We start from the raw sequence: 23,941 nt of genomic DNA, 5'->3' as shown, positions 1-23,941 counted from the left end.
GAAAATATTGCTTTAGGATTCCTATACAGGACATTGTGTCCAAACTGAATTCACATGATTCAGGATTCTTTGTATCAATGCACTGAGAAGTCAACTGTAAACAGGACTGTTAGTTTTTGTACATTCTGGGGATATTGGATGTTGACAAGCCAAGGTGGAGGGAATCGGCGGTGGGAGGGGGAGTGGGGAATTTCTTGAAACTGTGAAATCTAGCCCACGTGGGGTTGCGATCAACAGTTCCAACCTAAAACCTAAAACTGTCAGGGGACTTTTGCTTTCCTTACCCCCGTTTTACCCCGAGCCAATGGTTGGAGACAGCGCAGAGGTAAGGAGGGGGAGAAGGACCGCCCATTGCCGAGAAAACTACGCCGGCGTGGCTATAAAGCCACCCACAGCCTTTTACGAGCTCAGAATAACACAAGAGATATCACAGAGGAGTACAGCAGTATTATCGGATCACTGAAAAACTCGATCACACTTGGATTTATTATAACTATGACTCTGGAAGAAATCAACGGACAAGAGAACACAATGGATAACGCTGATAGGTAAATATTTGAGTATATATTAGAGCACGATTTAAGCTGCTAAACTGGAGTTCCTGCTTTGGAAACCGTATACAGTGTTTTGATGATGTGCGTTTTTCTTTTGTTAAGGGTGCAAAGTGCAGGCGCAGCCCTAGAGGAGCTGCTGCTCGCCGCTAAGAAGCAGGACTACCTCACAGTTGGAGTTTACGAGTCTGCCAAAGTCATGAATGTGTAAGTATCCCGTCTATTTCTCTATTAAATGCAGCTGACAAATTAAACGATTTGAGCACAAAAAACGTGCAAGGATGTGCAACTAATCACCTGTCTATTCTTTCCCCTGCACAGCGACCCAGACAGCGTGGCTTTCTGCGTCCTCGCCACTGATGAGGAGTACGAGTGCGATATTGCACTCCAGATCCACTTCACACTCATCCAGGCTTTTTGCTTCGACAACGACATCAACGTGGTACGGGTTAACGACATTGATCGTCTGGCCGACCTGGTGGGCGCAGACGACAGCGCCGAGCCCAAGGACGCTCATTGCATTCTTGTTACGGTACGTTCCCCCTGACGTTGTTTTGAATCATGCATGAAAACAGCACATTTTTTTGTGATTTATCTCATTGTCTTCACGACTCTGAAAATTTTGATCTGTTCTTTATTGCAGAGCCCCAGTGCAAACCCATGGAAAGACCCTGCTCTGGACAAGCTGAGCCTGTTTTGCGAGGAGAGCCGCAGCGCATATGACTGGGTGCCCTCAATCACTCTCCCAGAGCGCTGAAGAGACTATTCCTAGTAAAGATGATGATGAAACGAAAAAGTCAACCTTCAGCTGAGGAAGTCAAGCCTTTCTGCTTCACTTGTATGGATTAAGAGGCTGTGACTGCACCCCAATCCAGAGCATTCTGGGTCAGCATGTTGGGTCTGGATCACCCAGTGGCAACGGCTGGAGTTCAGAGGTCAGGTGTTGACTGGGTCAAGTGGACACTGGGAAGGAGCTGGTCTGTGCTGGATGGTGCTTTAAGCAGGGACCTGGTGCTGCCCTAGAATAGAAACCTGTATGAGGAGTTGGGCAAGATGTCTCGGAGATGATATGCAATGGACTTATGAAAGTGTGAAAACTGGACTAAATCTGATCACGTTAGGAGCCAGTCAGTTCCTGGTTGTGAAGATTATGGTGTCCAATAGAGTCTACATGGACTTTTCTTGTTGGGTGCAACTACATATCAGGAAGTTCTTGGGAAAAGCAGATAACCTGCTTGTAAATCCTGATTTTAGCTGCATCTCGTCCAGCAAGACATTCACGGACTACTTGTTTTTGCTTTCAAATATGCATGATTATTAATGCAATATCTATTTGAATTGTACTCATTTTAAATGCTTTTTTGAATAAACATTTGAAATCAAACTTTTCCTCTCTTCTCAGAAGTTTCAGTTCTTTATGCTTTAAGCCTCTTCACATTCAATCTGCTTGATGTTATCTAGAGCTGACCTAAGTTGCAGCAGAATGTGGGAACCTGCACCACGCTACAGAGACACAAAAGTCAGGAAGTGCTACATGACTGGTTACAGCACAGTCTGAGAGGAGTCAAATGTGGGTGGCAGAAAAGCAAAGATCAAATGATTTTGTGACTTAGGGAGTGAATGAAGAAAAATGAGAACCAGCTAGAATATGCAGAAAATGTGCATGTAGGAAATTACTTGCAAAAGTGTTTACACCCCCAGATCTTTTTCATATTTTAAGTAAACAAACTTCAAAAGTATTTCATTGGGCTTTTTGTGAAAGACTAACAAGTAATGTATAGTAAAGTGGAATTAAACAATACAACATTGTTGTACAAAGGGCATTTATACCACCATTTGCTGTTGTAGCGTATGTTTTGACCAGCTTTGCACATCTAGAGAATGGAAAATTTGCCCTTTCTTCTTTTTATAATAGCTCAACCTTACACAGATTGGATGTACTGCTGTGTCTATGAACGGCAATTTTCGAGTCTTGCCTCTGATTTTCTGGTATATTTAGGTCTGGACTTTGACTGGGCCATTCATGGAATGGGAACTTCTGCCCCAATATCAAATCTTTTGCAGCCTGTAACAGGTTTTCCCTCCCTGCCCTGGCTAAAGAAAAGCATCCCCACAGCATGAGGCAGCCACCACCATGTTTTGCTGTGGGGATTGCAGTTTCATATTGATGTGCATCTGACTTATCTCATTTGAACAGAGCACCTTCTTCCACATATTTGCTGTGTCCCTCACATGGCTTGTGGCAAAACGGCAAACATCTTGTGGCTTTCATCTAGCCACTTTTCGATTAAAGTCTGAATTGTGGAGTGAATGAATAATAGCTGTCCTATCGACAGATTCTCCCACCTGAGCTGTGGATCTCTGCAGCTCCTGCAGAGTTACCATAGGTTTGCTGGCTACTTCTTTGTTCTCTCCTTGCCTGGTTTGTTGCTTTAGGGTACGGCCATGTCTTGGTTTTAGACTTTTATTTGTAAAGCAAAATGTGAAACCCATGTATCATTTTACTTCTTCACCTAAAACCCTAATTCATTAAAGCTTGTGTTTGTAATGTCACAAACATTGCAAAACGTTCTAGGGATATGAAGTAAACTGAACTTTGCATATCACAATTTTGTCACTGCAACTTTAATAAAAGTACAGTTAAAAAGATACGGCACATTTCTGCAGCTGCAAACATGGCTACATGCTTGCCTTAAAAAGTGGGCAGAAATTTGAGCGGCATAGTAAGCGAATGAAAGTCATGGGTGGTAGGTAGGTTAAGGGGAAAGCATTTTTCTGTTGTGGTCGCCTCAGACCTGTAGTTGACAGTAACTGGTGTCCCACATCAAAGCAATAGCAGGCAGTAGAGGAACTCATTTTGATTTCTTGGCAACGCTCTTCAGACTCCATCCAGCTGCTGGCCATTGCAACCTGTATGTGCATTTGCTGGAGAAAGCATGAACCTACACCTGTATGTGCTCAGTTGCACAATCATGAGTAGTACACCCCCCTCAACCACACGCACACAAACACAAAGCTGGGGCTAATGAAAGGTTACTGCGCAGCATTCTAGCATTCTAAGAACAGAGGAAGCTTCACTAGGCTGAATTATGTAAAAATGCAACTTGTAGACAATCACTACAGGGAATTTCCATGGGTTTTACTCTCTTCACATGTATGCTACATTACAATCTCTAGAAATTACTATAACTGCTGAAAAAACATAGTCATCTTTCTCATAGTAGTGTCAGAACTGGAGAAAGTGATTTCAGTCTGATAAACAGACCCACTGGTCTGCTGTGGTGCTACTACTATTCTGTGGTGAGGCATGCTGAACTCTATGATTGAACATGAAATCTGAACATGAGTGAAAGCTGAAACACAATATCTTGTAAACATATTTACCAGTAAAAGACCCATCTAATCATTAGTGTAGATTAGGATCAATTAAAAAATGTTTTAGATGCAAACCTATAAAAATAAAAATTACCCAAGATAACCCAAACTGTTCAGATAAAGACAGACTGTCTTAAATGTTCTCTGGGTAAAAACATCTAGTGGTAGTTGTTTCTAATCTGGACTTGACTATGGAAGAAAAGCAATATTTATAACCTGCGATAAAAGCCATGTTGCTCAAGTTCTCACTGTTAACAGTCTACATAGTAAACACACATCTGTGTTGGTATATTGTGATTACAGCTGAGCAGGAGCTTTATTGTTGAGTGCAATTATACACTGTTCTCAGAAATATCACACTGTTGTGATGAATCAGATCTGCTTTGCATTCTATGGAGCTTTAATTGAGCCTTCCTTCTAAAAGACTGAAAAACAATGGCATACTTGTTTTTGACAGTTTGGCTGCCGGTGTACACAAAACAAAAGAAAACCTTCACTGTGTCTGGTGGAAAGAAGCCCCTGCCTCTGTTGTTGCCGCTGTTTGCACAGAGTTAACAAACATCTTCTCCCTGTGTTGGCTGTGGTGCCAAAGCCTGGAGCAACAGTCCAGACTGCTGAGGCAGTTGACTGTCTGCACAAAGTCTGAGCCAGAGATTTAGAGTTACGATAGACTGAAAGTGAGGGAGCAAGAGCAGACAGATGTGTGCCGTGACTTTGAAACATTACTGTTTTCAACTACAGCATGGAACATCAATAAACAACATGTGGTGGTGGTGGTTTTAGTTCTTTTACTTTTTTAAATCATAGGTGACAACAACTGATCTGTTTTTTACTCTTTGGCCATGGTTAATTGGGAACAAGAACACAATTAGTGTCAACTGTTAAAAGATGAATTAAAGGTAGCTACACTGTGCTCTTACAATTCCCACAATAGACTTGGATGGAACAACCATGCACTATCTCTTTATTGAACTTTTAAAATGGCCACTTTAGGTTTTCTGACATAATTAGAATAGGTCAGGGTTAAGCTGACTCCAGTCTCTACCAATACAGCTTTCTACATCTCAAACAGCACCAAATGAAATGGACCTGCTTTATATTGCTCAAAAGGTGTGAAGACATTAGGTTGTAGATTGTGTCATTTTTTCCTGGCTAGAACTGTGATAACGGTGTGCAGTTACAAAATTAGTTAAAGAACGTAAGCCAGTTTCAGCATCAGACAAACTGACAGATGAGATGGTTTTAATAACTTAAAGATCTGTTTGCAAGATGCTGAACAAGCATGTTTAACAAAATTGCATTCCTTTGAAACTGTACGTTTGCATATTTATGCCTTTTTTACCACTTTGTGTCAGAAAAACCTTCGGAAAAGCCTTTACACTGTATTACCATAACATTCAGGCATCAGAAAGATATCATCTTGTTTTCTGTAAACCAATCAGAGCTGTTTTAATGTAATATGGAGCCAATGTAATATGTAATATGGCTTTTAAATATGGCTTCTTTTTCGGTCATGAAAACCCATTACCTGAAGGTCTGTACACACTGTTCTTGAGCAAATCCGCCGACCACATGAAGTTTGGAAGTCTGTAGATATTGACTCTGCAGCAAGTTGCAGATCTCTGTCAACTATGCGCTCAGCATCCACTGACCCATCTCAGGCTTTTACTTGCTGTTGTTCTTAACTGCTTCCGCTCTGTTATTATACCAGTAACAGTTGGCTGTAAAATATGTTCTAGCAAAGAAATTTTACTTCTGGACTAACTGAACAAGTAGCATCCAATCACAGCAACATGCTGGAATTCATTGAACTCAAATGTTTACAGAAGCAGTTTGGATGCCTAGGTGTAGAATTTTATACACTTCTTACCTAGGAACAAAATTCGAATTTAACGAATGAGTGTTCGAATACTTTTGGGTGAGTGTGTGAATAATTTTGCCAACAAAGTGTATATTAGTATCTACTGTATAGTCTGGAGGATAATAATATGGTAGTCTCTTTTTTAGATGTAGGAAACCAAAAAGACCTTTAATCACTTAAATCCTCTTTCTCTCCTGTTTTCATGCTCAGTTCGAACTTCAGCAAGTTTTCTTTACAACGTCTAGATGCTTAAATGCATTGAGTTGTCATGTGATTCACTTTCTGAGCAATTGAACAGTTGTACCTAATAAAATGGGCAATCAGTGTTTGCTTTACAGAACATCCGTCACTTTGTTATTTAGACAAAATGATGCTAGCTGCCAGTATCGCTAGTACAATGAGCTTAATTCAGTCACACTGCTCTTCAGACAGTAAAACACTAAAAAATAGCACCATCTTACTTGCATGTGTACATGCTGCGTATGTACTTGCAGTTGTAAATATTCCTTTCTATTATCCAAGAGACAAATATTCTATTATTATCTTCCATACATGAGCAAAAATATGCAATTTGCATAGAAAAAGTCTGCCATGCATGGTAGCATATGGAATCAAAATTGAACATACACTTCCTGGAGCAAGAGAGGCCTCTGCAAACATATATTCTTCACCACGAATCTTTGCAAAAACTCACTAATTAAACAATGCATGTAACAACATGTGATCTTTCATGATATTTCACAGTGAAGCCTTGGTTAATTACACAGTTATTACACAGTGAAGTCCTGGTTTTTTTTCCAGCTCAGGAATATTTCGAAACTAAGAAGATTTGTTTCCAAAGATAATCTTGAGCTGATCATTCATGCTTTTGTGTCTTCTCGTTTAGACTATTGTAATAGCCTTTTTTCTTGTCTTAACAAAAAGGAGCTGTCTCGTCTGCAGCAGGTCCAAAATGCGGCGGCTAGGGTGCTAACTCGCACCAACAGAAGGGCTCATATTACCCCAATTTTAAAATCTCTCCATTGGCTACCAGTGGTTTTTCGCTTTAATTTCAAAATCCTGGTTCTGACTTTTAGAGCTTTCCATGGTCAGGCTCCCCGATACATTAGAGCCCTGTTGTGTCCGGATATCCCTTCTTGAAGGCTAAGGTCATTGGATCAGAATCTTCTTAAGGTCCCTTACACCCGTTTTAAGACTAGAGGAGATTGTTCCTTCCAGGCCGTTGCGCCAAAACTTTGGAACGATCTCCCGCTCTCATTACGTTCTCTTGATTCTGTGGAAGTTTTTAAGAGCAAACTTAAAACCTATCTCTTTTGCAAATCTTTTTAACAGTTCCAGTGCGTTGGATGTAGTTATGCTACTATAGACTATTATATTTACCACTACCCTCATAGTGATGGTTTTTATTACATTTTTTGTGCCTTTATTGTTTTATCTTAATGTATAATTGTGCACTTCTGTAAAGCACCTTGTGACACTTAATGTCTGTGAAAGGCGCTATATAAATAAACTTTTACTTACTTACTTACTTACATTTATAAGCACTGCTATAGGTGATGATCTCTAATCTTTCTCTATTATGGAACAATGTCACTGTATAATGACATTTTGCTTCTTTTAGAAGGTCTTGTAAAGCCATTTTATAACTTATTCCAGGTCACAATCGTTTCCACGTGGAGAAATTGAAATATTCCCAGACTCGTGGTTTTATTGTAAATGTTTAATGCTTGTTAGAAAGAAACTCTTCACTTCCCAGAGTCATTACTTTCATGAGCCCTTCTTCCCATTCCTACTCCACTTCACTTACTGTAACCACAGTAGGATGAGATTACACCATGAGCTGGCAGCCAGCATCCCTGCTCTCTTTCCCCACCCAGCACTTGTTCTCGCGTAGCTGCGCTGGTACCATGAGATCATGGCTCAGCTGTTTTTGCAGGCTGTGGAGTGAGTTAGATGGACTGACAGCGGGTGTTGGGTGTCCTTAACCTAAGTACAGGGTATGTGTCACTCCTTAGAGTGGTGAGCTGCACCCTTTCTGCTGCTGTCTTTTGCTCACGGTGAGCTCAGTCCTCAGACACTGTGGTAACCCTGTACTGCATGCAACTTTAAAAAGTTCTTAGAGTCATGGTACAGGGAATTTCTCATTGCTATGGCCACCAAGGTGAATCCATGTCAACAATACATACACAACCCTTATTTGTGAAGAGTCACTGTTAATGTGTCAGCATGACTTCACTGAGATACTTTAGAGTTTTATGGTTTTAGTTTGACTAAGGTAAATTTGGAAGCAAACATATGTGCACACACCTGGGCTTTCTGCATGACCACACTACACTGATGAGATCACATAATCCATACTTCTCAGTTCCCGAGTGATGATCTTGGTTGTCTTTGTGCAGAACCTATAATCAAAGACAGCCAAACAGGTGTTTGCAAGCCAAGGAGAGGGCAACAAGTTTAGAAGCACATGCACACACAACTTTGACCCACACTCCACAGATTCAGTGTGTCCTTTTGGGCGGATAGAGTGACACGCTAGCCGCAGGACACTGCATATGAGGTCATGACACAAAGATAACTGCAGTTAGTATTTCTCTTTAGTTCCTGAACATACATTGAGTTTCATTTGTACCTTATCCAATTCTTCTCTTATTTTTGCAGTATATAATGATTTGGATTTTGGTTTTAGATTGGTATTCCTGCAATTGCTGTGAGATTGCATCAGGGTGTTTGTTCAGCAGCATTTGAACAAATTGACCGGTTTACAAGAGATTTGCAATTTCCATACAAAAATAGCGTACAGAGGAGTTTCTGTCTGTCTTGATTAGTTTTTTTTTTTTACATGAAGTTGTTTCTGCAATATGTAAGGGTTTATATTTTGCCACATGACTATTACAAAAAACAATGATTTCATTTATTAAGGGGAAAAAAGCTGCCCAAACCAACCTGGAACTTTATGAAAAAAAATGTTTCCTCTGAAAAAATGGACTAAACATTATAAGCCACAGTTTTTTTAAAGCCATGTTCAGTTTCACTGATTTCACCCTGACCTGTTCATTGCCAGAAAAGTAGAATCCACAAATTACTCTGTCTGAACCTGTCTGACAACATGAAATATGCTCAAAGATCTAAAAATAGAACATATGGCCTGATGTAAAGAAGTTCAAAATTAGATACAAAACAAGCTCATTGACATTTATCAGTCTGGAAAGGGTAAAAAATTAATTTCTAAGACCTTGCGACTCCAGCAAACAACAGCAAGAGATATTATCCACAAACGGAGTAGACAAGGAGCAGTGGTAAAACTTCCCAGGAGCGGCCGGCCTTCCACAATAACTTCAAGAGTGTTTCAATGAGTCATCCTGGAGGTCCTAAAAAATCAGCGACAACATCTAATGCAGTGAAGGCCTCACTTGCCTGAGTTAAGGTTAGTGCACATGATTCAACAACCAGGAAGAAGCAAAAATGGCATCCATAGGAGCATTCCAAGGTGAAAACCACTACTAAGCAAAAAGAACACAAAGGCCCATCTCACATTTTCCCAAAAAAACTCTTCCTGATCCCCAAGACCTATGTGAAAGTATTTAGTGAACTAATGATACCTTAAGTGAATCCCTCGGAGTGTGTTGTCATACAGTAAATAAACCGGCATTTGATGAATGTAAGAATGCACACTATTTTTAACTCATACGTTCTCCCTTTATCTCCTGTCTGTCTCTGAATTCTGCTCATATTTTCAGGTTTACTCTCTCCGTCTGTCTGGCTGAGGTGGGGGCAATGCTAAGTAGTTTGCTAAATATGGGGAGCAGACTGTGACCTCGATGGGGCTCACACATTACTGACATTGCTCAGCTCATCCTCCCAGAAGCTCATGTACTGTAAGCCATGCCAGGAATTCTGTCTTATAACACGCAGTCCCCAAGTAGAGCAGCAGTCCGGAAGGCATGGCCACAGAACCCCAAGCTGGAGGAGAAGGAGAACAAGTAAGAGAGATGAGCTAACACAGCTGTTGGCATATGAACAGTCTGATATTTTTCATAAAATGTGGGGAAGTTGCAACTTGTTTGCTCACGAGAAAAAGAATATCTGCTGTGTCATGACATGCAGATGTAAAAGGCAGACATGCTGATATTGCTGAATCAATTAAATATTGACTATAGTTACATAGCAGGGAGTGTTAAAATTCCAGATTCCATTGCAGTGATCGTTTCAAACGATTTAGATTTAGAAAAATATTGTGAAACAGCAACAGTTAATCACTCTTAATCATTGTCTGATTCAGAAACCAGTTTGCAGCAATAATGAAGAATAAGGAATGAAATTTAGCAAACAAAAACTATAAGCCAAATGATTGTTCCTGGGTCAGTTTTCAGTGGACAATACAGGAGAAGTGAGTGATTAGAAAACAGCATGCAATAGTGCAAGTGCCCAAGGACCTTTCTATTTTTAGTGCACATAATGCGCCTTGCAAAGTATAAGTACCCCTTGAGCCTTTCCACATTTTGTCATGGTACAGCCATAAACTGTAACATGTTTTTTTGGAATTTCATCTCAAAGTACAAACACAAAGTACTACTGTTGTGAAGCAGAAGGAAAAGGATGGCTTTCAAAATCTTTCACAAATAAAAATCTATATCATTAATGAATTTGTATTCAGTCTTTTACCTGGCACCCTGACATAAAATAAAGAAACGAAGTTTAAAGCAAGGTTAGATATCCCATGTTTAAAAATGGCATTGGGCATTTTATAATTTAATCTATCATCTGACAATAGAAAGAGTATGACACAACCAGAAACCTACCAATACGTGGCTGACCACTGACAAGGACAAGCAGATAAATAGCTAAGACATAGTATCTATACCTATAGTATCTCTGGAGGAGCTCCATACTCTACATGCTCAGGTAAGAAATCTGTTAACGTGAAAACTATCAGTTGTGCACAAATGTGGCATTTATGGAAGGTTAGAAAAGAAAGTCTTAAGAATTCCCATTTGCAGGTTGCTGCAAGCCATCTTGGGGACACAGCAAAGGTGCTCTGGCTGACTCAGACCAAAACTGGCCGTTTGGGTTTATGTGCAAACGCTAAGTGTAGACTGCTGCAAGGTAGTGTCAGCATTATGCTGTGTTGATGCCTTTTTCAGCGGGGCCAGGGAAGCTTGTCAGAGTTGATACGAAGATGGATGGAACTGAATACAAAGCATTCCTGTAAGAAAACCTGTTGGAGGGTTCAAAAGACTTGAGACTCGTGTTGAGGTTCACCTTCGTGCAGGATGAGTGTAGACATACACAATGACTCAATGTCCAGAAATAAATCCAATTAAAAATCCAATGCAAAATAAAAAAATTATGTTTATTGATTTTCTCCTGTGTAGAGACATACCCTAAAAGATCTACAGCTGTTAACTGGAGAAAAAGGTGGGGGACTCAGGTCTGAACACAAAGGTAGGTCAAACCTTTAGTTACATTTCCATTTTGTTAGTAAAATGTTTGGAAAACCATGTATCCTCTTAAATCCACATCAGAATCAAGTGTTCAAGGTGTTGAATACTTTCAGAGGCCACTGTGATGATTAGAAAACAGACAGAAATCTTTTTTACCCAGTGAAAGATGGAAATAGCAGAAATGGAGCAAACTGAGAAGGTGGATCCCGGAGATGCTTGTTTGCTTCTGCCATGTCGTCACTCAATTACAATTGAGGACTATTAGAGGAATGATGACGCAGCATTTCACCACGACAGGCTCCCTCTAATACACAAACAACTTGACTTTGTTTGATGGAGTTTGTGAGCCAGAGTTTGAGCAAGTGAGCAATGCTAGATCACAAATAACTCTTAAACTGCGCACAGACAAACAGAAATGCATGTGACAGCTCTCTCCGTAATAGAAAACTCAAAGACCGAAATGTAAGACTTACAACAACATGTCAGTTCTATATGCATGAGATCTAATATGCTTTCAGGTGTTCAGAACCAATTTCCTTGAACCACTTGAGTGCTGTGCAATAGCTTTAGATCTGCACTGCCTGACTATATTCTTATCTAGTGGTTCCCCAATCACAACAACAAGCTGAGAGATCTAAATAGACAGCATGTTCATACACTCAGGCTTCAGTGACAGCAACAAAGAGGAACTGTGAGAGTCTGGGCAGCTGAGAAAAACACAGCATGCATGTTTTTTGTTATGCAGACAAAGAACAATGAAGAAAAATACTAAAACCAGTTCAGGCAGGGGGGTCTTTATTGGAAAACATGTTCAGCGTTGTTTCCTGCAGCTTTACACGTAGCATTTCAATTTGAAATCCTTCCCTCAGGATGACTTAAAAGCGCAATCACAATTTTACAAAGGAGGATCATGTGTTTTCAAGGTCTTCTCAAGAATGTGATGCAATTGCCCCTCTTCCTTACACTATTTTTTTCATAGCAACATACCATAGTTAACCCAGTAACACACAGAGGGTGCATGGCAACAGTGTTCCCCTCTCTCCCTCCTCCTTTCCCTCACATGCTCCTGTCTGTGCACCTCTGCCTTTAAGCAATTATGAAACAGATACCTTTACATATAAACAAGCCGTGTATTTGTGTGTACGCTGTCATCGATGAAAAACAAAAATAAGCTTTTTGTTTTGCCGGCATCACTTAATCTGTTGGGATGGTGGGGCCGGTAAAAAGAGAAAACAGAAAAAAAACAAGGCGGGCAAGGGGCTGTGCTTTGGGAGCAGCCAATCAGAGGTCAGGATTAGTCTAGGGCAAGCGTAAACATGAGGTGTTGCTGTTGGTAACAGAAATGTGATTGGTTAAGAGTTCTTGCTCAATCTGATAGGCCTCTTCTCGTGTAGGTATTTTGATCACTGTTATGAATGTGTTTGTCTGATGTTATGTTCTTGAATAACTTTGTTATTGCCTTACCCCCCTTCTGTTTTAACTTGCAGAGGTGGACTTTACACAGAAACAGCTAGGGCAATTCCATTATATGCACTTAAGCTGTTTTGCACTTTAATATCGGATTACTCTTACTCTGCTGGGCTTTGTTCACCTATAGTTGCTGATCTGCAAAGAAAAGGCCATGTTGTTATCAGGGCACAAGTAAATACATGGACATCAACAGCCTGGACATGATACAGAGAGAGGGATAAATGACATCAGGCTGTGAGGACAGGTTGACAACACTATTGCATCATGCAACCTGTTTTTCTACCTGGATTTAGGACAATTTTTAACATTTTATTATCTAGATAACACATTTCAAATATCTTATTAGAGATGAATCGATCAGGCTTTCGATGGCCGATACTGATTTCTGTTTTGTTTTTTTATCTGACCTGCTCATTTCAGATTTTGACTGATTACAATTTTTTCCCCATCAACTCTAACACATAAAATAAATGTGCTACAGGTTCTTTGATAGAGGCAGTAGTTTAATGCAGCAAACAAAGAAGGAAGTATGTCGGTGAACTTTATCTGATAATTTTTTTAAAAGTGCATCACAGTACAAGTTGTCGGTTGATGTGTTTAAGGATTGAAAATGGTGGGACTTCTTACTTTGGATGCACTTATTAAATAGGAAAGAAATTAGATTTTTCAACAGAAAATAGGAACCGGTCAAGTGAAAACTGGCTGATTCTGATCTCTAGCCAGTTGAATTGTTCATCTAGACCATATATGTTTTTATGTGTTTTTCCACATTTAAACTCATTGTGCAGCAAATACACCTGGGAACATGTCTAAAAATCCTCAAAATTCTCAAAGTCAAGAGACAAACACTGCAATCACAGAAGTCACCATCTCTCATACAGAACATACAGGGTCACACTCTGTTTACCTCAGAGTCCGAAGGAGCACACAGTACAGTTGGCACATGTGAGGTTTGTTTACAACTGCTTCCTTCCTGAAAGGGGTGTCTCCACATGAGCGTGTTGCTTTGGAAACAGGGAACCCACGGCAGCCAATGGGAGGGCACGGATTAAGACATGTGGCATTGTGTGTGTGAATTAATCAGGCAGTTTCATCCTATCTGGCAGCATGTTGACACGGAGAGATTTTTTTAATCAGCTCATTCAAGGAAGAAAGAAAACACCACCACCAAGGCAATAATATTATGATCAAACAAACAAAGTGCTAAGCCAATAAAAAAAAAAATCAACTGAAATGCTGGGATGAGTGCACGTGTATCTTTGTGATATTGTTTTATGATTTTTCATCTCCTGATTGTGTTTTATAATATCACTAGCTCCAATAAAAGTCTTTTTTTTTGTTTGTTTGTGCACATGTTGGAGTGTGTATCTTGTGCAGCTGGCATTGTTTTGACAAAGGTTGATTACTGAGTCTGGCAGCTGTTTTAAGCTAATTTACCATCAGGATCTTTTGTCTTTCTGTTAACACTAACTTTATTACTGTGGACAGAAAAAACAGAAGCTCTCCTATCTGCAACTTCACCTGCATGACCGAATACACAAAATACAAGTCACATTTAAAGTGCAATGAGATCAAAGATGTAACACTCCTCATATCACATTATGGGTAGTTCTGATTACTTATGGGCATTTTTACTGAGTGTAAAATACATTTTCTCACACATAAAACACTTGTAAAGTGTTTGCTAACTAACATTAGATGGCAAACACTGTTTGAGCTGTTAGGATGACAAAGACTGTATTGTGGTTGGTTTGTGTTTTGGTACATGCTGTCTGTGTGTGTGCAGATGTGTGTGTGTGAGTGAAAACAGATCTGCAGTTACAGACATGTGTTACCTGCCACACAGGATGCAGCTGCATCAAGTAAACAATAGATGCTCAGTAGTGTATTACTTCACATCTAAGTGTGTGCATCTTTATGCAAGTTTGGCTTTTGCCAAGCATTTCCTTAAAAAACAGCCTCTTTGTCTTTTTCCTTTGTCTTAAATCCATCAGCTCTTCAGTGCAGTGTGCCTTTAGGGAAGAGAAGAGGTAATCTATTTAGTAATCCAGTGAGTTCCAGCTTTTTTTTATTGATGTTGCAAAGCACGTGTGTGCAATTACATTTGCCTACCAGCACAAAACAGAGATCAAGTAATCAAGAGTAAATTTACCCAAAGCAAAAAATAACACTTATCTGTGATTTTACTGAGAGGTTACATCATTAGGGAGCAGGCTTCTGAGTATCTGGGGTCCTAAATTAAGCCAGTTCAGAAGAGTGAAGTGTACCTGACTTAGAGGAGCGATTGAATCAAGTTTCAGCTGCTTAACTAGCTCTGCAGGAAAAGGTAGAAAAAAGAGGGGGAAAAAAATTAACCCTGTACAGGTTATTTAAATCAAAAAGTATTTTTGCCAAAATAAACTCCTTAATTTCTTCTTATTTTTTTGTTTTCAAACAGATGGTAAATCAGTCTGGTAAGGCAATTAATGCAGAGTACAGAATGAAGCATTTCATTAGCTCATTTCAGCTGCCAGTATAGTGCCTTGCTTAAAGTATTCATACCCCTTGAACTTTTCTTCATTTTTACCTGTTACATACACAAGCTTCAATGTAATATTTTGGGACCTTCCAACACAAACAAGCGCATCTATGTAAAGTGGAAGAAAATTGTGTTTTTTAAAATAATTTGTGAATTACAATTTAAACAAATGTGGGGTAAAGTTATATTCAACCCCCTCTAAGTCAATTATTTTGTTGCAATTACAGTTGCAATGTCTCTATCAGCTTTGCACATCAACAAAACTTATTCCACAGATTCCAAACTGGATTAAGAGCTGGACTTTGACATGGCCAGTCTATCACATGAATGCAATTTAATCTAAACCATTTTATTGTAGCTCCAGCTGTATGTTTAGAATCATTGTCCTGCTGGAATGGGGACCTCCACCAAAGTATCAAGTCTTTCCCGATGCCCAACACTGACCTGTATTTAGCTCTATCCATCTTCTCAATAAGTGTGGTCAGCTACCATGAAAGAGCTGATAAAAAGCTTCGCCAATGCACAATGTTTCCATCACCATGTTTTACCATGGGGATTGTGTTCTGGGTGATGTATAGTCAAATAGTTTGTAAGTCTGTAAGTTTGTGTCAGTTTTCATGTTTGGCTGTTTGTATAAATGAACTTGCCCTTTGCGCACATGCCTGGATGAACACAAGGAGGTGGAATTAAGAATTTCCTAATTTCTATATAATAATCGTCTCCAGAACATAGTGCAAGGCACTGTGTACAGTGTGGTGGTGGGGGATATTATGCAGCTGTACTGTGCATGCGGGAGCTGGGTGTTGGCAAGCCGTATTTACAAGAAACAGAGAAAGGCAACTCAGTGACGTCAGATTTAGAAAGTCATGAAGAGGGACTCTGCTGCCATTGTGTTTGAAGCACAAAAATTAAGCAGATAGATATCTTCCAACTTTTGAATATGTATATATATATCTATATCTATATAGATATAGATATAGATATAGATATATATCTATATCTGTATATATATATATATTATAAACATAGTTTTTGATGCACTTCCATGCTCAAACTTGTAGTTGTACATCATGCTGACATTTTTCTGTCATACTGTCAAAATCTTTGTGTGTCCATTTACAATGTGTAGTGCAAAGTATTCATGCTATATTACTGCTTCAAGCCCCCCCCACCCCCCTGCAAAGCCTTTGATTCAAATCCAGTCCTCTTTGTTAAAACTGATTCAGAAGCAGTGAATGTCTCCTCAAACAGACAAATGCAAACACACACATGAATGCACGCACGCACAAGTCCCCCCAGGGCTTGGTTCTCCCTTTTGATCTGGATCTTACTCAACTATACACAGTTCAGCAGGTGTGAGGCAGCCGTCAGGTGTGTGTGCCCATGTGTCATTAACCATATGGCACCCATTGAGTTGCAAACTACACATCTAACCTTCCTCATTCATCCACTGAAGTGAATCTGTCTACTAATAAACACACACTCGCTTTCTGTTGTCTCCAAAGCAGCTGTGGCGTGCAGAGAAGTCAGAAGAATGCACATCCAAGAGCAAATTAGAGCAAACACTTGGCTGATTCTCCACCAATCAGGAGGCCTGAATGTAAAACTAGTCAGCATCTGAGCCAATCCGAGGTTCAGAGTCAGGAATGGCCAATGGCGCGGAGAGACAGACACTCAAGCAGTTGGAGATAGAGTTAAACCAATCAGAACCTGAATTTGAACCCATTGATGTGTTGTTTTTGAACTTTTTTTTTATGGTTAAACATGCAAGATCTTAATGCCCTTGCTCAATAATCCCAACATTCGAGATGCTATCACATTGAGCAATCACAGTTTATGGAAGGTTTATACACTAGAGAGAAAATCCTGCTGCTTTTTTTCTAAGGATAAACCTGAAAACAAACAGTGATTTGTGGCAGATGTCATAAGATGATGAAACTACACAACTGAGAGGTGCAAACAATGTTTACGACTCTTTCTGTTTTGAAACAAGTTTTGTGCACCTTACTTTAGGTTTGGGTGGATATGTGTGTGTATGTTTCTATAAGTGTGCCAGTGGGTATTCCCTCTGTCACACAAAACCTTCATTTTCATGGACAATAAATAGGAGAGGCATAACATCGACACACGTGCTGCCAACTGTTGCTGAGACATAAAAGCAGACATAAAAACACTTTAAAGACTGCGACACCCACCCTCCTCCTCCTGATATTCATGGCACACTCCAAAATCATGAGCCACACACAGAAACACACACAGCCCTGTCCTGGCTCCATTGTTCTTGGTGAATGAGTAGAGGGGTGAGTGTGTCTGGGGACAGCTGGCTCTCTGGCTCCATTAGCAGCAGCTGCCCCGGCCTCGGGCCCTCAAGGTGGAACTGTACAGATTAGAGGGTGTGTGAGGGCCAGTTAGTGGCCTTATACTGAATGAATGGGGGCGTCTCTTCACCTATTGTTCCACCTCTTGGGCCCACTTCGTCTCTTTGGATTTCCCTCAAAAAACAAAAGGGGAGAAACAAAATTTTTTCCTAAATGAAAACATGATCAGAAGCTAAACGGATAGATGATAAGTGAAAGTAGCCAGTACAAACCATTTGAATGGCTGGACTGTAGGAGGGAGACAACGACAGATAGAATTTTGGGTGCACGTGGGGGCCAGCCTGAGCGGCTCAGTGACAGCTGTTACTCCTGAAAGGATATTTAAACCAGGCACTTTTAAGCATTCAGAACTACAATGAAGAGTTGACAGAACAACTTTTTCTGCAGTATTGTGCAGTGAGGAAAATATTAACAAATAAAGTTATGGTTAACACATTTGAATGGCAGAGTATTGAAAGTGAAATTGATTCAATTCAAACAGAATTGAAATAATTATCATCTCATCTAACCTTTATTCTCACAGTATTTCATTGGCTGGTTCAAGTGTTTTGCAATAAACTGAGCTTGAACATACTTTTCCTTCAGGAGTGGAGCCTTGTGCGGCAAGAATGCATAGAAGCTGATGTAGTTAAGAGCATTACCTACAGTTTTCATGTAAAAAAAAAAAACCAGTCTATTCTTTCTTTAGCTCTCTGGTGGTCATTTGCTGAAGGAAAACTCTTCTGATATTGTTTTGGCTCCTACGTCAGAAATCTTGAGAGGAGCACCTGGTGGCCTCTGACTTATGGTGAAAACAAATACTTTTTTACCTCTGGATTATAGCCCTAATGGAGAAAAATTGAATTTTAGAAACCCATCTCTACCCTTTGCCCAATGCCTCAATGCTCAATGCGCGTTGTGTGATCCAATCCAGCCAAAATTGATTTGACGTGTTTCAGTGTTTTCTTGGCTTTCTACACCTTTTTTGGAGCTTATGTTTTATGTTTTTTATGTCAATACGTATGTGCTCCGTGATTGCACTGTTATAAGTTATTTAACAACTTATAAACTAACTACTGTGGATTTATTTTTTATATGTAGATTACCTGGATGTTACCAACATATGGTTTGAATTTCATCTTAGTATCATCAATTGAAATATATTTAATAAAAATATTATGATGTTCAATAACTTTCCCCTCAGAAAATAAGGAGCTTTTGAGATAAATTGTAACATTGCCATGAAATTAAAAACAGCACCCTTCACGTTAAAGTCTGAGCTCATAAAAAAGATTGTTCACATTGCATGGACAGCAGTGAAGGAAGATGTGCAGATTTTACTACCTTAAAGACCCATTTATAGACCTGTTTTCATTCACGCCGATTTACTGAAAGACAAGAGTATCTCTAGGAAAGAGGTATGGTTTGTTGAAACAGAGTAGTCATTTAGGGCTTGACAACAACATGATATTTGCACAGGCCTATTGAGAGACATATGCAAATCTGCTCATTCTGCTGCAATTCAGCCTTAACCTTGAAAACATCATGAAAAGTACACAGATTGACTGCCTAAAAGCCTCAGCGCTGATTCATTTGTTTGCAAAATTCAGGTAATGGAGATAAATTAGGATAAATGAAGTCTTTACAGAGGGGTGGTATATGACACATTGGGAAACTTGCCTTTAGAGAGGATTCAAAGTGGGTTATATGGCTTTTATTTAAACTGTTTTCATAGAGGGCTGAAACAAACCTGATTCTGAATAAATCCTTAGATGTGGGATCTCTTTTCAGCCTCCAAACCCCCTATTATCCTCCTCCTGCCTTACATCCTCCACATGCATCACGAACCCACCGACCCTTGCTGCCACAGCCACACGTCAGTCTGATACAGGCTGACAGCTCTATTCTGTTTGTCACTGTCTCCCATGACAACTGACGTGTAATCCTCAATTAGTATGAGGGATGCTCTAAAAATTAGAACAACAGTTGAATTAATTAGGCAGAAGTACGAGTCTTTTTTGCACACATTATTTGTTATTAATGTAGATATGCTTCATTAAATGATATTGAGGATACATCAGTCTCATTATCAGTTTCGCAATCTATCAAATTGTGTCTGCAGGATAATTTTTTTCCTTCCCACTGAACAATTTCTACAACAAACCAGAACAAATAAGATTTATTTATATTTCCCAAAATTAAGATTCATCTAAGATGACTACGCCAAAACAAATTCCTTGTATGTCCAAAAACGTACTTGGCAATAAAGCTTTTCTGATTCTGATTCTGATTCTGAAGATGATCTCTGAACTGACTACAGATCAACTGAAGTCAAATTATTATAAGAAAAACCCACAGCAATTCGTAACACAATTAAACAAATATTTTGTGTTTAAGCAAACTAATATCTATACTGTAATTTCATTGAGTAAAACGTAACACACAAACAAAGATTCTAATGCTCACGTCCCAGAGATCACTCTGAAAAGGTTTCTCACTCTAGATTCAGAATTGAGTGGCACGAATGAAAAAGAAAAAACTCTGTCAAAGAAAGTTATCAGGTGAGCCTGGACACCTGTCCAAGGTGGAGGATAAACTGGAGTTTTGTACAGCTTTACACACAAATAGAGACGAGTGATCTAGCATAATGCAAAACATGCTATAAAGCATCATAATCTCAACAAGGTGATCTGTCCTGACTCTGACGCAATTATGCAAGGTTTCTTGAGGGGTTCTCTACTGTCTGTGCAGTTCTAGGTACCAGGTGATTCAGGGAGAGGTCATCACAAGGGACTGATCAACCAATCAGGTGCAGACCTCGGACAACATGCTTATTTTGCTATGTTAGATAGCCAAGGAGGAAATTGATTGTGTTATTTCTCCTCAATTACATTCTTTAGACTATGGCAAGACCAAAATATGAACAATTATCTATTATTATAGGAAAATACAAATCTTGTCCCTGGAGCTGTTTTGGGATGCCATCAATGTGGAATACAACAGGTCTGGCAAGGTAATTATGTTACTTGTAGGCAAGCAGCTAAAGTAGGTTAAAGAGGTACTAGGTTTTATAGATTAAATGGTAAAATCTAATCTGTTTTGTGTAAATGAAGGTTTCGAAGTAAAATAACAATGGAAGGGTGCGATGGTTGATCTTGTCAGATAAATTCCAAAATTTTAAATCAGATCTCATTCTAATCTTTTATAAAACTGAATTTTTAAAGGGATTACATCTAAGTAAAGATACATATCTCTTGAATATTGTAGTATGCATGATTGTAGCACACTTGCACACATATGCATATGAAAATAAAGAAAAAAGTAATGCTATTTACTTTATTGAAATACTACTGGGTTGGCAGCTAAAATGTTTACGTCCAGACAACGCAGCGGATCAGATTAAAACCTACAACGTGATTTTGTGGTGCTCATCTTATTTTAACCTAAAGCACTAATGAAAATAGTGGAGAATACTGCCACTACTGCAGTTGGTTACCATTGGAAACAGAACACAGGCTGAAACACATACATTGCTAGATTGAAGAGTCTCATGTATTTCCTAGGCACCTCCACCTGCTGTTGCTAGGGTATGAAGAGATGTGATAGATGTTGCTGTCCTTCCAAGTGCATTTTGATTCCCTATATCCAAACAAATATGTTACTTTATCATCCACATTGTTTTCGTAGTATAATTTTTCAAATAAATGAGATGACAAAGAAATTACTTGCAACATTTTATTTAGACCAATCCAAAAGGAACGAGGTAGATTTTCCAATGACAAACTGGAGAATTTATTTATTTATTATTACTTTATTTAACCAGGAAAGATCCACTGAGATTTAAACTTCATTTACAAGGGTTATTTGGAGAAAAACAGCACTACAATATGTATTTCTTCAGCATTGACAGAAAAAAACAAGGTTTTGTTGAAACGTTCTGTGGTTTTGACAAGCCCAAAACAAAAACAAAAAAAGGTAATAAAATTCTTGACATCATAATCAATTAAATTTAATTTCTGAAATGTTAATTTGGAAAAAGACTGCTACAAAATTACGGTACACATGAGCACACTTACACCTGTTCATATCAACTAAAGGTCACCCAGACGTTTTAGATGACCACTTACGAATGTGTAGTCTTGAATGTGTGTAAATACAAAAGGAATTTGCTTTCAGCCGTAACTTGGTCCTTTCTCGCTTCCAATCTCCACTGTGTGCACTAGCAACAACACACGGTGGTGCATGACTGATAACAATCCCTTTACCTTGCTATCTGATGCAGGACCTGCATTTACTTGCCAGACCCCCTTGTTTAATGTAGACTCCTCAGTAGACCACCACCCTATGTTACTGAAGCCTTGAAATAACCATATGTGTAGAGTTGTACAAAGAGTGAGGGTTAAAGCAGTTCAAGGGACAATTTCTTTACTTACTCATCTGGTCACTCTCATCATACTCCCGAATGGATAGAGCTATCTAACCTTCTGAGGATGCAATCCATGCCTTAATAAATTATGCATTAAGAACTACGTTTTTTTCATGATAATGAAATAACTGAGTTCCATGTATGTACACTACAATGCACAAAGTTAAAATCTATTTGTTTACTATATCCTTTATTGAATGGTCTAAACTTTAACTGTGTGTTTCTGTTCAATAGTTTTGAAGAAGCCGTAGAAAGGCAATCTCCCTAAATGGTTTGCTATAAAATCCTATATTTCAGTTTCACTAGATTTCTGGTAAAATGCTTTAGTTCTCATTAGTCTATTATGCTCTTTTGCTTTGCAGGCAGTCATCACAAACTGAGCCCCACTGAACAGAACACACACACAAAGGCATAACGGCAACTCTTAAGAGTTCAGAGAGTTCACAGCTGCTTGAAAAATGCAATGTCTTTACTGCAAACTGTAGCAAGAAAATTATAGATATATATTTATTCAGTGCAAAATCTAGGCTGTGGAGCAAATCCAGCTGTGAATGAAGAAAAACCTGTTCCTAAGTCATAAGTGCCAAATTTTACATGCAATGTGTAAACAAGCCTTATGTCCAGTGCCAACGTTATAATGGAAGTTAAATTAAGGTAAATTTAATTTAATACCTAGCATGTAGCTGGTAGTTTTTTTAATCTCTTGGTAAGAGAAAACCTCAGGGTTCCACCAGCACCATGCCTCTAAAAAGACAACTGCCCACTCAGGTGCAGAACTTTTTGTTTGCTCTGGCATATCAACAAGACCTTCAGTATTTCTCAGCTAAGGTTCATACTCAGGTGCGACTCTGGACTACACACAGGGCACACTGTCACACTTAAGTAACAGTACACATAACCCGTGCCCTCTGGATCCCGAGCCCCTGCAGCAGAAACCAAGACAGAGAAGAGAAAAGGTGAAAGATCAGCCTCGTGCCCCTCTGAGACAAGAAGACCGCCCAGGAGGCACCCTCAACGCTGAAATTGAAGGGGAGGGGGATTCCAGCGGTCTTCACCTAGCAGAGGGGTAAGCAGGTGCGGTTTCAAGGAAAAAAAAACTAAATGTGAGTGCTGAGGAGAAGAGAGAGGCTGAGATGTTAACTGCCTGTGTGAAATATGGCCTTTGTGTATATGTGTGTGTTTTCTGCAGATGCCAGGAAAAGACTCGTGAGGTGATTTTTAGAGAGATCAGAGGAAAGCTGGAAAGTCCAAGCTGACTCACAATACTGTCACCTGCAAAAAAGGAAAGACAAGCAATCAAACAAGAAAGAAAAAAAGAAAGAAAGAAAGAAAGAAAGAAAGACAACAGGTTTTCTCTACTGTGTTGGCTGATGTTGGGTGCTGCCACACAAGTTATTTCTCCTTTCATTTATTTCTTTGTGAAGCAGAAAAGTGTAAGATGTCTGAGGGCTTTGATGTCTGAGAGACAGAGAAAAAAGGATCTTAAGATGAACACTTGCTTTGATCATGTGTCAGGGAGGTTTAAGCCTTTGTTGAAGTGATGAGTGAGTTAGAATAACTTCACTGGTCTAATCTCATGTAAGTCCACACACATGGAATACAGAGTTCCTGTCACTTTTTGGATATAGATTAGTTGATGCACTTGAGCTTTGCAACATTTAAGAGAGAAAGTATAATTCCTTATCAAATAGCATAATTACTGAGAGATTAATCAAGTTTAAGGTGCAGAAAGGCTTAAACCCTCTGAATAACCTCACAACAGGTAAGGAAAATAAACTTCAGCTGCTGGAAGATCTTCACACGTTAGGAACCTCCTTTGAGTCAAACATAATTTAACAATGATCCATGTTATTTTTTAAAACTGCCTTAACTTTCCCCAAGAAACTTCACCTTAATAATTTACCAGAGACCTGACTGAAGTGGGATTTTTTTTATTGCT

At 39.3% G+C, this 23,941-nt stretch overlaps 1 protein-coding gene across 1 annotated transcript; it reads left to right on the top strand.

Annotated features, from left to right (window-relative positions):
- The first annotated feature begins 387 nt into the window (after window positions 1-387).
- gadd45ga (growth arrest and DNA-damage-inducible, gamma a) lies at window positions 388-1,940 on the top strand. The gene is made up of 4 exons (XM_047381937.1): window positions 388-548; window positions 657-758; window positions 873-1,083; window positions 1,195-1,940. The coding sequence occupies exons 1-4, from the start codon at window positions 496-498 to the stop codon at window positions 1,306-1,308; spliced, it is 480 nt and encodes a 159-aa protein (XP_047237893.1). The 5' UTR covers window positions 388-495; the 3' UTR covers window positions 1,309-1,940.
- Window positions 1,941-23,941: the final 22,001 nt, after the last annotated feature.

Source organism: Girardinichthys multiradiatus, chromosome 12 (genome assembly GCF_021462225.1).
Source record: "Girardinichthys multiradiatus isolate DD_20200921_A chromosome 12, DD_fGirMul_XY1, whole genome shotgun sequence".
Taxonomy (NCBI): domain Eukaryota; kingdom Metazoa; phylum Chordata; class Actinopteri; order Cyprinodontiformes; family Goodeidae; genus Girardinichthys; species Girardinichthys multiradiatus.
This window is presented reverse-complemented; position numbering and strand designations above follow the sequence as displayed.

Coding starts and splice junctions, on each gene's coding strand:
- gadd45ga (XM_047381937.1), top strand. CDS start 496: ATGACTCTGGAAGAAATCAACGGACAAGAGAACACAATGGATAACGCT. Junction 759..872: donor TCTGCCAAAGTCATGAATGT/GTAAGTATCCCG, acceptor TCCCCTGCACAG/CGACCCAGACAGCGTGGCTT. Junction 1,084..1,194: donor CTCATTGCATTCTTGTTACG/GTACGTTCCCCC, acceptor TCTTTATTGCAG/AGCCCCAGTGCAAACCCATG.